The following is a 15,420-nucleotide window of genomic DNA, read 5'->3' on the forward strand; positions in this document are numbered from 1 at the left end:
TGGATTATTTTGTGCAATAGTCGATAATGAAGTGAAACATACTGGACATTCATCATGATTGTGCTTTTATTATCCTCACGAAGCACAAAGCTCCCCTAAAAGAACCTGTTGTCCTGAGCTTTGTTTATTTAAATTAAGGGTTTCAGATTATTAAGCCCTCTGAGGCATCCAGAACTATCCTACATGTCTACAAATGCTTTCAAATTCAGCCTCATATATTTATATATATACAGTATATATATATATATACAGTATATATTTATATATACTGTATATATATTTTCCACTAGAGTTGAACTACTTTTAGTGATGTTAACTTCAGTTTAATGAGTCTTGACAGACCTCTGACAGAGTTAACACATGAACACTGAGTCCATAAATGAATAAAAGCAGATACGAGGTCAGTTTATGCAAATCCACGCGAGGCAGGTTGTGTATTTGAATACAGGAGTCCTGGTGAGAACACAGATCCATCAGTCTGTCCAACACCGTGAGTGGTTTTATAACACATCATATAAAATACTACGCTTTTCACTCACTTACAGTCGGTGTGATTTTGTGTTTGTGTCTTTTTTTTTAACCTTTACCAAAAACTGTAAAGAATCAATGAAACTGTGTCGATCACATTCTCCTCAGATGATTCTGTTTCAGTTTAACCGGTGACTCGTAGTGAAAAGAGGCTGAATATAAGAAGTGGACGTAGTCGTCATGACGTCACTCGTTGGTTTGTGGACGTTTTGAAGCCTCGAGTTCGACAATTTGCCCGTCGCCATCTTGTTTTTTAGCAACCAGTGAACACGAAGTGACCATACATGGACTGAGGAGGAGTGACGTAGAGACGCCGTATACGTCTCTGGTAGAGACCTGTCAATCACTGTGTAGCCCCGCCCTAAAGCATCCCCTGCTTGAGACCATAAACTCATGTTTACAATGTTTACTGAGGTAATAAATCAAGAGAGAAGTAGAGTCATTTTCTCATAGACTTCTATACAACCAGAGGAGTCGCCCCCTGGTGGACACTAGAGAGAATGCAGCTTTAACACATGAAGCATCGGATTCAATTGTCGGAACCTGAGGTTGCCGCCTGCTCCGGTGCAATGTTACACGCAGGGGCGTTTGTAGGATTCAAAGAAAGGGGGGGCGTAGCCCCAAGGGGAGTGGTATGTTTGCGCTCACAGCGAGCGGCAATTGTTTCAGACAGTTCATAGATTGGTTCAATCAGAAAGAGTGTGATTTTGCTCTGTAGTTTTATTTGCATTCAGTATATGATAACACAAGAGACAGAATTTCAGGGTCATAGTGAAATTTGACAACACAAATATGAACTTTTCTCAAATAAAGAGAGAAATAATTTTCCTGCTTGTAAAGGAAAGACGGATAAACTAGCTTTCATATCCGCGTCACTCCCAAATCCTGATTCTTAAAGGGACCGCACACAATGGATGGAGAATGGACCCGACAGTGTCAACTTTACATCGTTCAGTATGATGATCGGCTGGATTGTAATTTGAAGGGGGAGAAAACATACAAACCAGAACGCATGCACATATGTAGCATGTTAGAGTTATAAATAACTTGTCCATGTGAGAAAAAATAGTTTAATTTAATGACATCACCAAAATAAAAATTAAAAAAAAGATTTTTATTTTTATTTATTTTTAAAGCCAATAATGCCAAATTATTTGGGGGGGCTGAAGAACATTTTAGGGGGGCTTCAGCCCCCCTAAAATAGGCCTGGTTAACGGCCTGGTTACACGCTAGACTTCTCCACCAATCACATGTTTGTATCTGGACACTAGCTAATGTATTCAACCCATTAACAACACACATATCTGGAAAGTCACTTTGTTTAGTTTGCATTCTCCATTTTTGGTGGTTAATGTTCTTAATTACCAAAGATCACTTTGCCAAACTCATTGGTTTGTCCTCAAAATTTGTTGTTTACATTTCATTTTTTATACCAAATAATCAAACAAGATATAACATTTTAAATGAATTGTACGACATTTTCGGAAATACGCTTCTTTTGCTTTCTTGGTGTCTTCGGTGAGAAGATTAATACCGCTGTCATAAGCATTGAACTGATGGTCACATGTTAAATTCACAGTGAAGATGCAGCAGCCCTTATTTTGTTTGTGTGTTTCACAGACGGAAAGACGCGGACTAAAGACAAATACCGGGTGGTTTACACCGACCACCAGCGTCTGGAGCTGGAGAAAGAGTTTCACTACAGCAAATACATCACCATCAGGAGGAAGGCGGAGCTCGCCACTACGCTCGGCCTGTCGGAGAGACAGGTACAGCAACACGCTAACAGATAATCTTGTTATTGATCAGGACTGCTGAGACGATTTCACTGCAGTCTGAACAGGTTTCAGGTTCAACGTAGTGACGTGAAACTTGATGTGATTATTATTGAATTTAACCTTTGACAGTGATATCAGAAAATTAAACCATTAAGGCCTTTACAGACCGGGGACATGCCAAATGCCCCCATTGAATATGATACGTCTAGGGCTTTTATTTTGAAAGGTAGAGTGGATGTATAAAGAGAACTGGGTATAATGTTCATTCACATGAAAGTTGCTCAATGGCACCTGATGCAAAAAAAGGTTCTAGTATAAATTCAGATGAAATGACCCAGATCTTCCTCATCACTGGTTGATTAGATCAGTGTTTTTCTACCTTTTCTGAGCCGCGGCACATTTTTTACATTAAAAAGATCCCGCGGCACACCAACAACCACAAAAGTTACAAAATGACATATTTTAGCATAATACTGCATATCTGCCATATATATATAGGGAGTCAAACTCAGTCCCAGGGAGGGACACAATAAGACATTGGGACTACGTTGAGGGCCAAATAGAGTCACCGTGTAATAAACAGGACAGAAGGGATATTGGACAAAGTGCAAAAAGAATACATGTTGAGGTAGGCTACATTATTTTATGTATAGTACCAGAGCCAGATGTTTGGCATCTTTTCTTGAACTTGCCAGTTCATTAATATCTGGGGTTAGGTTCTGTAGAAACCCTCAGGATGGAGTGAAGGTGCATCAGTGAGACTCCTGTGTGGGTTTGTGTTCATCTTCATCACAGAGAACAGCTGCTCACACAGGTATGTGCTTCCAAACATGCAGAGCGTTTGAGCAGCATGGAGGCGGAGTTAAGGCATCGTTTCGGGGTGAAGCTTGTAAACTGTGCAGCGCCCTCAGAGTCACACTTTACCTTGAGTGTCATCACACTGGAGCTCTATCAGCTCCACAGGTGCTCTTTACACCTCAACTGCAAACGGATTGCTGAGCAGTTCAGATTTACATTTCTGAGCTGCAAAGTCGGCAAATCGCAGAGTGAACTCTGTACTAAGTGTGCCCAGTTTATCAGCAACATGCTGTCGGGAACACAGCGGTGGAGACTTGTACTGCATCACACATGTCTGTGATCATACGTCCCTGAAGCTGCAGGTTTAGCGCAGTGAGATGCTTCGTTATGTCGCACATAAAGTCAGCTCACATCGCCACTTCTCGTCCCGGAGCTCTGTGGTGTGGCGGGCCGGTTATGATAAACATGATATTTTCTAGCGGGCCGTTGTACCGAGGGCCGGATATATGCTGACAATTTAATGACAAGTCTCTCAATGTGTTGATCCTTATAGGCTTTTCATCTGGGTTATCTTGTCCAGGGCCCAGTTCAGAGTCTGCATTTATACTTTTCAAATATTTCTCCATCGCTGTTCGTCTCGTCATCGCAACTTCTCCCGCGCGTCATTTCATTCTACCGTCCTAAATGAACACGTCATTACTGCGCTACCTACTGCCCCCCACTGGCATGGAAGAGTATTTATTACTTAGCCAGACACTATATTGCAGCTCAGACGCTCAACAATGGCAAAGTATTTGCAGCAAATAAATAATATTTTATTGGACTCATTAATTGAAATTGGACATTTTCCCACGGCACACCTGACGATCTCTCACGGCACACTGGTGTGCCGCGGCACAGCGGTTGAAAATCACTGCTATAGAGCATGCTCACTGGCGTCTCCTTTAGCCCCGCCCCCGAGCCCCTCGGTTCAGCCTCGTTCTAATTCACATGAATGGAGGAACGAAAATAACAAATTAATGCATTTCACAACATTTAGGACCTTATTGTTTAAGAGTGTTTGTACTGGGAAGTTGATTCACCTAAAAGAAAAGAAAGTCTAGTCCCTGATGTATGTCAATGGGAAATAAATATTCTTGGGCCTCACGGCGTCACGTGACGGACCAGGAAGTTTGGCCACTTTGTCAAATTTGCGCTGCCATCGTCAAGGTTGAAAGGAGTAATACAGTTTGCTGTTAAGGTTTGGACTTCGGAGCCTTGGTTTTGTTGCTTTATAAATATAAAATACAGTTGTGTGAAAAAGTGTTTGCCCCCTTCCTGATTTCTGATTTTGTTTGGTACTATTTTCAGCGGAGGATTAATCCACATTTGGTGAGTATTCGAGGCAGCAGGACGTTTTTTAGCCACGCTAGCAGTCGGTCTGTTGGTCAGTCCACCACTTTTACATGTTTTCCTTCATCATCTGGTGACGGTAAAAGCGCGACGTCGGTATTCACATTACTTCGTATAAATAAAAGCAGCTTTTTTTTTGTTCGTTTTTGCTCCAGGTGAAGATCTGGTTCCAGAACCGCCGAGCCAAGGAGCGCAAGATCAACAAGAAGAAGCTCCAGCAGCCGGCCTCCTCCACGACCACGCCTCCCGACGGCAGCAACGGCGGCGGCGGAGGAGGAGTTGGAGGCGGCGGCGTCCTCCTCCACGGAAACGGCGGGAGCAGCGTCGCAATGGTGACGAGCAGCAGCGGCAGCAACGGGATGGTGTCTCCTTCCTCCCTGCCTTTGAACATCAAGGAGGAGTACTGAGATACGTTTTATTTGGACGTGGATCTCGAGGATCTGGACTTAAAAGTTACCCCCCCACACCCAAACGAACTGAGAAGCTTTCTACATCACATCCTTCCACATTTTCTGTCCGTAAAATTTGAGATGCGACCCGCAACAGGACTTCTTTCTCCCCTCAGACTGTTGCAGATAATCCCTAAGTGTGATTAGATGTTTGCTTGCTGCAAAACTCTTACAGAGCAACAAGTTTGGGGAAAAAAGAGAGAAAAGTTTCACATTTTTGAGCCACCATGAGCTGCACACTCATGTTGTTTGTTTACTCGTTTTTAATCCCAGCTGAGATCCCAAAGATACCAAAATGACATGTTTGAACGTTTCCATTTGATGGAATGATGCAGCCATATAAATAAAAACATAATTTAGCTGCAATGAAGAGCAGATACAGAATATATAAGATACTGTCAGACAGTGTTCTTTTAACTCTAAAGCTACTTAAAGAGGATTTTCAGGGTGAATCCAGTTTCCAGATATTTGTGTTTTGCTTGATGATGACGATGCATTTAAAAAAACAACACCTATCCTGCTTCTTTAAGAAATATTTTCTGCACCCATGAAGGATCATACAATCCAGACTGTAGCAGAGTCAGTGTTTGGATGCAGGTCATGCGATCAACAAACTCCCGAGGACGAGCCGCTGGTTCTGGAAGTGTTTTTTGTCATTTAAAGTTTTTCTTCCAACAGCCTCCTCGATGTTACTGAATATAATCCTGAACAATTCAACAAGCATACAGGTTTATGTTCTGACCACCAGTTTGAATTGTTTGCCATAGCGGCGGCCATTGTAGCTGTTAACTAAGGTGAGGTTTTACAGTAATGACTAGAACGGGCTGTAAAGTAGTAACGTTAACAAGCGTAGAGAGTAAATAAATAAAATTTAACAACTTAATGCTTCATCCACACGCTCTTGTCACAGCATAGGAAAGATCATTGCTGTCTGCAACCAGTGTAGCATTAAAGCATGGTGGAATCAACTAGCTGGCCAGCTAACTAGTGGCCAGCTAGTTGGTTGGCTAACTGACTAATTCCACCATGCTTTAATGCTACACTGGTAGAGCTAAAATGAGCTAACACTGGACTGGTGGCCAGTTGCCTCTGCCTCACTCCCTGCCGCTCCGGAGAAGGACAAGCTACCTAGCTAGATAGCCAGCTGTACGCTAGTTAGCTAGCTTGCTAACTACTTAAATGCTACACTGGTTCTAGAAAATTAGCCGAACAGCAGGCTGGTGTCCAGCGGCAGCGCTGGGCCCAACGGTCCCTCCGCTTTACTCTAAGTCGCTCCGTAGAAGGACATTACATTACAGTCATTTAGCAGACGCTTTTATCCAACGTGACTTACAAAGCAAACTAGCTAACTAGCTGACCAACTAACTAGCTGACCAACTAACTAGCCAGCCATCCGTCTCTCTTCCCAACGAGCTGTGACACCTGACGACCTCACTGACGTTTGTTGTCCCCCTAACAACTAACAGCAATCTCCATTTTCTTCTCTACCAGTCAAACGACCATGAAAACATGTCCGTTCTACTCTACTATGTTTCTATTTCTATGGTCAGAGCGGTTTGACACATTGCCATAGGTACTGACTTCATCCAAAATCAGCTCACAATCTGAAAGTGAATCAGTTTCCTGCTTAAAAGTGCATCTTTGGAGCTGGAGTTCATTTCTTCAGGAAGGTTTTATGTCTTGCAGGATTCTTGTATCTTTGACTTTAAAAAAAAATCAAAGTAGCAGATATTTTCTAACAAAGTAGTTCACAGGAGAGATTCATGACCATGTATGTTGTAGAAGAACCCCAATTATGAGTCACATGATGTGGTCTTTAAAAGAAATTTGTCTTTGACTTCCAACTATTTAAATGGGACTTCTGGAGTGTTCACATCTGGCGTTAACATGTGACCACCCGTGATCTCACTTATATATATATACATATATATATATATATATGTATGCAAATAAACACGTACATCATTTCTGTTTGAAAATACCAAAAGTTGTTTTTACGCGGCGGAAGGCAGCGATGCACTTCCTGTGTCTATTCTGCCAGAAATTAAAAGATGAAGTCTAAACAATAGAAACTGGGGTTGCGTGTGATATTCCATATATTCCATTGTGGGAGATTGCTGACGCAGCATGGGTCTATTTTATTGTCGCGTTCCAGATATTTGACGCACTCGTACAATTTTTCTGAACAGGTTCTTATTATCTTATTATTTTGTGTTATTTTTGACAAATCTGCTCTTTGTTGTTAACACATATGAGCTAATTTCATTCATGATACTGAACTTGTGTCCTGGTGAACAAAAGTATTCACATCCTTTACTGAAGTAAAAGTATCACTACCACACTAAAAATACTCCTTCATGCAAAAAACAAACAAAACAAAAGCACAAAAGTATGAATAGCACAGCAACCCTACAAACATCTACTTATCTTATAGAATGTGATGCATTGATGTAGAATAAACTAAACAGCAGGATATAAAGAAGTTAAGATGCAACAAACACATTAATGCAGCAGAACAGCAGGTATTTTCAGTGTGGCAGTAGTACATTTACTGCAGTAAAGTGTCTGAATACTTCTTCCATCACAGAAAACACACCTGAATTTCCTTTCTTTTCTGCTTCACAAACACTAAATGTCTTGTAAATGATTATGATCTCAGACTTTATCATGTTTATGTTAATAACTGTAATTTGTAAAAAAAAAAAAAAACTGACCACGTGTTAATTTAACATGTATTAAAGACAAACAACAAGTTTCTATCATGTCTGTTTTCTACAAGAAAGAAAAGTCTCTGGAGAGGTTGAACTCTAAAACAATGCATGCTGGGAAGTCATGTTTATTTAAAAACTTAATTAGTTTTAGTTTCTTTTAAATGATTGAAATAAGACAGAAACATAATAAGTTTAGTGAGCTCACCTCATCTTTTCAAATCAGCTCAACTCATGTTTATACGTTCTGAAAATGTAAACTAAACATTTTACTTTTAATTAACTTTTCAAGAATAAACTTATATTTGCATTAAGTTAATGATAAAAGACGAGGAAATTCCACTAAATCCCTGCATGATTTCTTTGCTGATCTTTCTTTACACTCATCTTACATTAGAGTTAAATCACAATATGTTTGTAAAACTTTATTTGTCAACACAAACAGGAAGTAACAGAAAAACAAAAGCCCTTTTTCAGACATTAAATATGTAACATTGATGACTTTATTTATCTGTTAAAGTGACGTCTGTTTGTCATTCGGACAGAGGAGACTTTTACATTATTGTTCATTACAGCTTCAGTCAGTCGTGACAATTACTCAGCTTTGTTGTTTATGTATTTATTCAGTATAGTCTGATTATTACTGTGGCTGGAGGAGCAAAAGATCATTTCTACAGACGGATCTTCTTAACGATGTATAATCGGCTCAATCAGTGTTTAAAGGTTCATTAAACTTATTATATTTATTATCTTTGTGCATAAGAGATGATAGTTTATACATTTATTAAAGTGTCTTTGACGACCACGTTGTGCATGTTTCACCTCGTGTTACAGAAATGTTACGTCTGAACAGAACGACTACGACATGCAGTCGTAACTCACGTAGAAAGAGGCTTTTTTTTAAACAAAGAACGGAATTTACAAAGACAGAAATAAAGAAAGAACAAGTAACCTAAAGAAAAACAGGAAGATGGAATGAAAGACATAAAGGACGAAAGACAAGACACCTCCACACGCTCCCACACACGCACACACACACACACACACACACACGCTCCCACACACGCACACACACACACACACACACACACACACAGGTTTGCCGGTTGATGCAGCAGTTGAGGTGTGGTGTCCAAAGGGCAAAGAGGAACGCTGGGCAAACAGAGCACAGGATCCTGCTATCTGCTGCAGTGTGTGTGTGTGTGTGTGTGTGTCCATGTGTCCTCACTCAGACCTTTGTCCTTCTGGGTCCATTTGGCCTCTAACAACAGTCCTATCTTCCCACTGATAGAGACTATCAGCGGTGTGTCGGTTAATCTCGGGGACGGTGCACACTGCCGTCTTGAACTTGAGGCCTTAAGTAGTTTTTAACTTCAGCATCAGTTTGTCTCAGTTGGTACATTTGGGTATTGATTTTTAGGTTTAGCATAAATCGCTGGGGAAGGCAAAGCTCTCCATCTACGTCCCTACCATAGACCCTACATAGTGAACGTCCTCACCGTGACGTCACCTGTTGGTATGTGGACTGGTGTTTTGAGGCCTTGAGTTTGGCGTTTTGGCCGACGCCATGTTGTTGTTTTTTGCAACCAGAACGCTCAATAAGAAATTTTTTAGGTGACGTTACAATCGACTTTTATGAAGCGAAAACACAGCGAAAGGGTTAAAGTTGTAAGACGAAAACACGGACAACGCCGTCAATCACTGTGTAGCCCCGCCCTAAAGCATCCCCTGCTTTATGGTCTGTTTGACTCTAAATGGACCATAATGTACTAAATGAACATCATGCTGTGTTGAAGAAGACTTGAAACTAGAGATTGAGACCATAAACTCATGTTTACTGAGGTAATAAATCAAGAGAGAAGTAGAGTCATTTTCTCATAGACTTCTATACAACCAGAGGAGTCGCCCCCTGGTGGACACGAGAGAGAATGCAGCTTTAACACATGAAGCTTTGACTTCACTCTAAAGAAACAGAGGTTGATGCCTGGTTCTAACCTGCATCTATGGTCATAAGCTTTGGGTAGTGACCGAAAGAATGAAGGAAACCAACATTGGCTTCCTTCATTGGGAGTAAAATAAGAGAGGCCCAAGGATTGAGCCTTGGGGGACTCCATATTGTTCCTTTGGACACATAGTCAAGAGCCTAGCCCCTTAGTCTTTAGTCTTAGGTTGATTTCCTCAGTAAAATCTCTTGGAACATCGTCATTTTTACTGTCAGGTCACCTCAATCCTGATTGGAGTCAATGGAAATGTCCGTTTTGCTTAGGAAGGTTCCTAACTGAGATAATGACCCGGAAGTATCTAAGTGTCCTCCATGATAAGAGTTTGAATTCTCTAAATGCTAAGGAAACGTGCTTCAATGCTTCCTTTATTAGCTCCTTTAACATAGGAAACACCGGACCTTCCTTTATGAAAGGGAATAAGATAATGCCAGCCCACAATTCCTTGCGGCGGCAACATTTAAAGTGACGCACAATCGGCCGTCCATTAAAAACAAACGATATGCTTATCTTCATCAATTATACTCATACAGTCATAAAGTAATGGGATCCATGTTGATGAATATGAACAGACAGTGACAACCCTTTAGTTTCATTTCACATATATTTATTTACTTCAAACATGTAACAAATAAATAAAAAATACAAGAATAGGAAATAAAATGAACAGCAAATATAACAAACTGTCAATGAACAAATTCTCAATAACAAGAAGCATCAGTAAAAAACAAAACAAGCTCGGCCTATGATAGATTATTAAACTGTTCAAAAGCAACACCACGGTTGTCTTTTCCTAACTCCTCATGAACTCTCCTTCACATCTTCCACATGACGTTTTCCATGGAGGTCAAGGAAAAGTGGTTAGGAAAGGACATTAGGAGGTAATTTTTGGACTTTTCGACTGCAGCCAACACAGAGTCACCCGCCAAAAATGTTGAACTAGGCTCAACTTTTGCTGCAACACATCACTCTACGTTGGCCAATCAAATATTGTAAACCAGTGTGAAGTGTTTTATTGTCCGATAAACCTTTGAACGCATCAATCAGCTACTCAAACTGGACTTCATGGTTTGTATTTTATTGCCTCACGATGCATTTGCGAGGTTTTATTTGCAGTTAACATTTGCCCAAAATGATGCAAGTATCAGTAAAATCTCTAAAGTACAGCACTGTTTGTGGTAAAGATGTGAATATATATTGATGATTATTAATCAAAAGGAAAGTTGACCTGATTTTAACAGATTTGGTTCTGAAACACTTTAAACTATGGTTTAAACTTTAAACTATGGTTTAAGGTTTTTCAACCTCAACCTCTGAGTTCAGCTGATCGGATGCAGAATAAAGAAGAATAGAGTAAAGACAACAACACAGCCTCACTCATACAGTTCAATAGAGATAGTAGACACTCCCAACTCCACTTGATTCACTCATGATAAGCTGCAATATGTTGGAGACAGAGGAATAGTGGCCGTGTGCCCGAACCATAAACAAATCAAACACATTACAGAACAAGGACACAAAGTGAAACCAGCTCAGAGCATCACATGTTCATAGGACTGTTCAGCTCAATTTAACTATAAAATATCAGCATTCAACACCCTCTGACCCTCGACTGGTAAAAGTCAAACTGAAATTAAAGTTTCTGTTTCGTCAATATTATAATTACCGAAAAAAAGAAATTAGTTTTTAGTTTTACAAGCATAGATGGTACTCCCCAAGTACTTGCTATTATTTCAATATCCACCTCTAAAGGTGATACAAATTCTATTGAGAAACATTTCTAATTATAAATTCTAAAACACTCCTATAATTATGAATCTTTTAATTATGAATTCTAAAACACTTCTAATTATGATTTCTTAATTATGAATCATTAAACACTTCTATTATAATTTCTTAAAGCACACTTCTAAACCTAAATTTCCTACACTCTTTGTTATGCTAACATTACGTCTTTCTTAATACTAACGTTACTCTTTGTTATGCTAACATTACATCTTTCTTAATACTAACGTTACTCTTTGTTATGCTAACATTACGTCTTTCTTTTAATACTAACGTTACTCTTTGTTATGCTAACATTACGTCTTTCTTAATACTAACGTTACTCTTTGTTATGCTAACATTACGTCTTTCTTTTAATACTAACGTTACTCTTTGTTATGCTAACATTACGTCTTTCTTAATACTAACGTTACTCTTTGTTATGCTAACATTAAGTCTTTCTTAATACTAACGTTACTCTTTGTTATGCTAACATTACGTCTTTCTTAATACTAACGTTACTCTTTGTTATGCTAACATTAAGTCTTTCTTAATACTAACGTTACTCTTTGTTATGCTAACATTAAGTCTTTCTTAATACTAACGTTACTCTTTGTTATGCTAACATTAAGTCTTTCTTAATACTAACGTTACTCTTTGTTATGCTAACATTACGTCTTTCTTAATACTAACGTTACTCTTTGTTATGCTAACATTACGTCTTTCTTTTAATACTAACGTTACTCTTTGTTATGCTAACATTACGTCTTTCTTAATACTAACGTTACTCTTTGTTATGCTAACATTAAGTCTTTCTTAATACTAACGTTACTCTTTGTTATGCTAACATTACGTCTTTCTTAATACTAACGTTAGTCTTTGTTATGCTAACATTAAGTCTTTCTTAATACTAACGTTACTCTTTGTTATGCTAACATTACGTCTTTCTTAATACTAACGTTACTCTTTGTTATGCTAACATTACGTCTTTCTTAACACTAACGTTACTCTTTGTTATGCTAACATTACGTCTTTCTTAATACTTTTTTTTAATTTTTTTATAATTTTTTATTGAAAGACAAGAGACAATATTAGACAATACATAGACATAACAACAAAAGGATGACAAGAACAGTGGGATAAAAGCTAGCAAACATCATATAGTCAGTGTGTGTGTATATGTGTATGTGTGTGTGTGTGTGTGAGAATGTCCTTGAGCCTTTTGAGATGGAAGAAAAAAAAAAATAATAATAATAATAATTAAAAAACAACAAACCAAAAAAAACAAAGAAGAAAGGAAAAAAAACAGGTAAGTATGTGTGCATATGGATGTTCATGTATGCATGTATGTGGGTTTCAATTGGTTGTCAGGCAAGAAAAACAACAAAACAAAAATCAATAATAGTAATAAATACATAAAAAAATATATATATATATACTATACAAATTTTAATATTAATAGGATGGGTGGTGTCACGTTTGCAGAAACATAGTGAGGGATGACCAGGTGGAGTGGTGTTCTGTTGTATTGTATATGATGGACGAGGTTAGATTTTCCATTGAAATATATTCTATCATTAAGTTTCTCCAGTGTGTGATGTGTGTGTTATTCCTTGATTTCCAGTTCATGAGGATAGTTTTCTTGGCGATAGTTAGGGCCACGAGGAGTAATTTGCGATTTATTTTACTCAGATGTATTGTTGAGATGTCTCCTAGTAAGCACAGTGAAGGGGATAATGGGACGAGGCAGCCCAGGAAGACAGACACTCTTTGTTATGCTAACATTACGTCTTTCTTGATGCTAACGTTACTCTTTGTTATGCTAACATTACGTCTTTCTTGATGCTAACGTTACTCTTTGTTATGCTAACATTACGTCTTTCTTGATGCTAACGTTACTCTTTGTTATGCTAACATTACGTCTTTCTTGATGCTAACGTTACTCTTTGGTATGCTAACATTACGTCTTTCTTAATACTAACGTTACAACATCACAACCGTTGAACTATTTTAAGGTGTGTTTCAGACGAAGACCGTAAAGAGGAGCGCCGTTTAGGCCTTTTGGAAACAACCAACGTGTCTGCAGCCTTCTGATGAAGCTGCTTTCGCTTCAGTAATACGAACAACCAACTGCACTTAAAGCTCTTTTGGAGAAAATGTGTGTTTGCCGTACTTCTGACAGGATTTTGGTAAAAGTTACCAACTCCTAATATACCAGCTCATCTCTAAACGCTGTCGTCAGTTTATATTATTTATCCTTCGCTCATGCTTCATCTTTTTCTTGCTGCTCTGAGATAAATCTAAATTATTCACTGAAATGTAAACATTTTCAACCTTTTCCTCCTCCAGTAAAGCACCACGCTTGATGTTCAGCCTGTAATCACACGTTCGTTTTCACTAAAATTGCTGAGCGATGCAAAACCATCTGGATCAAAGTGTCCTTTCAGTGTCCGGCAACGTCAACTGAATTAAATTATTTTGTGGAGCCCAAACGTGAGATTGTTCCTGGTGCCGCCTGCTTAAGTCTCCAGATCTTTAAAAATGTAGAACTAAGATTAAAAATGTGTTTTCTGAAAGAGGAGATCTACATTCACTCGTCTTTATGAATGTGAACAAGGACAAAGACAGCAGAGCCACGTCGTGAGGAGCAACGGCTGTGTTCGTGGCACTTTTTGGGTAAACAGAGCGTAATGAGAGCGGAGGTGCTCAGCCTCTTCACCATAAAGTTTATTATGGGGGGGGGGGGGGCAGTAAAAATGGTTTCACCACAGAGACGAAGATATGTTTGCTGAGGAGGCGTGATGAGCTCTGATAGCAGCGATGGACGACAGCCAGCAGAGAAACATTCAGGCAGAGACGTTTTATCAGGTTTGTTCTTATGCAAGAAAGAGAAACTGATCTGAAAATCTGTAATTCAGTTTTCTGGGTTAAAACGAAGGTTGAGAAAAGTTCAGAATGATGTAAAAGACCCGCTTTACTTTAACTGGACCTGAAACATTCCTGTAACACTTTGAACACAAAGAAAGTCACAAAAATAAACGTAATGACATCAGATTTACATAAATATTTAGTTAAATTATTAGCTAAATTTAAATTAAATTAGTTTTTATCTTAATGTAGTCACAGAAATTGAGATTGAATTAAAATATTACGCGGCTAAAAAAGCAACGTGCTTTCTTTTAGGAATAAAGATTAATTTTGTTTAGCTTTCGTACCGCAAATAAAGTCATCAACCAATCAAGTGTGAGGAAGAGTTTAGTGAAGAACAACATGGAGGCTCTGTAGTCTGAGCCAGGAGACAACCTCCGGTTCTTTAAAGTTCTTCAAAGCTTCATGTGTTAAAGCTGCATTCTTTCTAGTGTCCACCAGGGGGCGACTCCTCTGGTTGTATAGAAGTCTATGAGAAAATTACTCTACTTCTCTCTTGATTTATTACCTCAGTAAACATTGTAAACATGAGTTTATGGTCTCAATCTCTAGTTTCAAGTCTTCTTCAATACAGCATGATGTTCATTTAGTACATTATGGTCCATTTAGAGTCAAACAGACCATAAAGCAGGGGATGCTTTAGGGCGGGGCTACACGGTGATTGACAGGTCTCTACCAGAGACATATATGGTGTCTTTACGTCACTCCTCCTCAGTCCAGATATAGTCACTTCCTGTTCACTGGTTGTGAAAAAACATGGCGACGGCCGTAATCCAAGATGGCGACGACAAAATCGCCGAATTTAAAGCTTCAAAACGTCAGTCCACAAACCAATGGGTGACGTCACCATGACTACGTCCACTTCTTATATACATATATATACGTATATATACGTATATATATATATATTTAGATATTTTAGATATTTAAAAAGTCTGTGTGGACGTTTAAACGATGACGTCATAACACAACAGATGGTTTCACTTCAATAACTAGGAAGTCTGAATATTTAGTATAAAACGACTCAGAATCAAGGTTTTTCTTGTGTTTTCGTCTCCTCGTGTTGTGAACACGA

General features: G+C 38.9%; 1 protein-coding gene across 1 annotated transcript; it reads left to right on the plus strand.

The window, feature by feature from the left end:
- Nucleotides 1-2,148: 2,148 nt before the first annotated feature.
- Nucleotides 2,149-4,903, plus strand: LOC142941031 (homeobox protein CDX-1-like; the record flags this gene model as incomplete). Its single annotated transcript, XM_076083276.1, has 2 exons — nucleotides 2,149-2,297; nucleotides 4,652-4,903. Coding segments are annotated over 2 exons (401 nt in total), but the record flags the coding sequence as incomplete, so codon positions are not given.
- Between the last annotated feature and the right edge of the window lie 10,517 nt (nucleotides 4,904-15,420).

The sequence above is a fragment of the Anarhichas minor genome, unplaced genomic scaffold, assembly GCF_050575085.1.
Source record: "Anarhichas minor isolate MPS153535 unplaced genomic scaffold, ASM5057508v1 ptg000126l, whole genome shotgun sequence".
Lineage (NCBI taxonomy): Eukaryota > Metazoa > Chordata > Actinopteri > Perciformes > Anarhichadidae > Anarhichas > Anarhichas minor.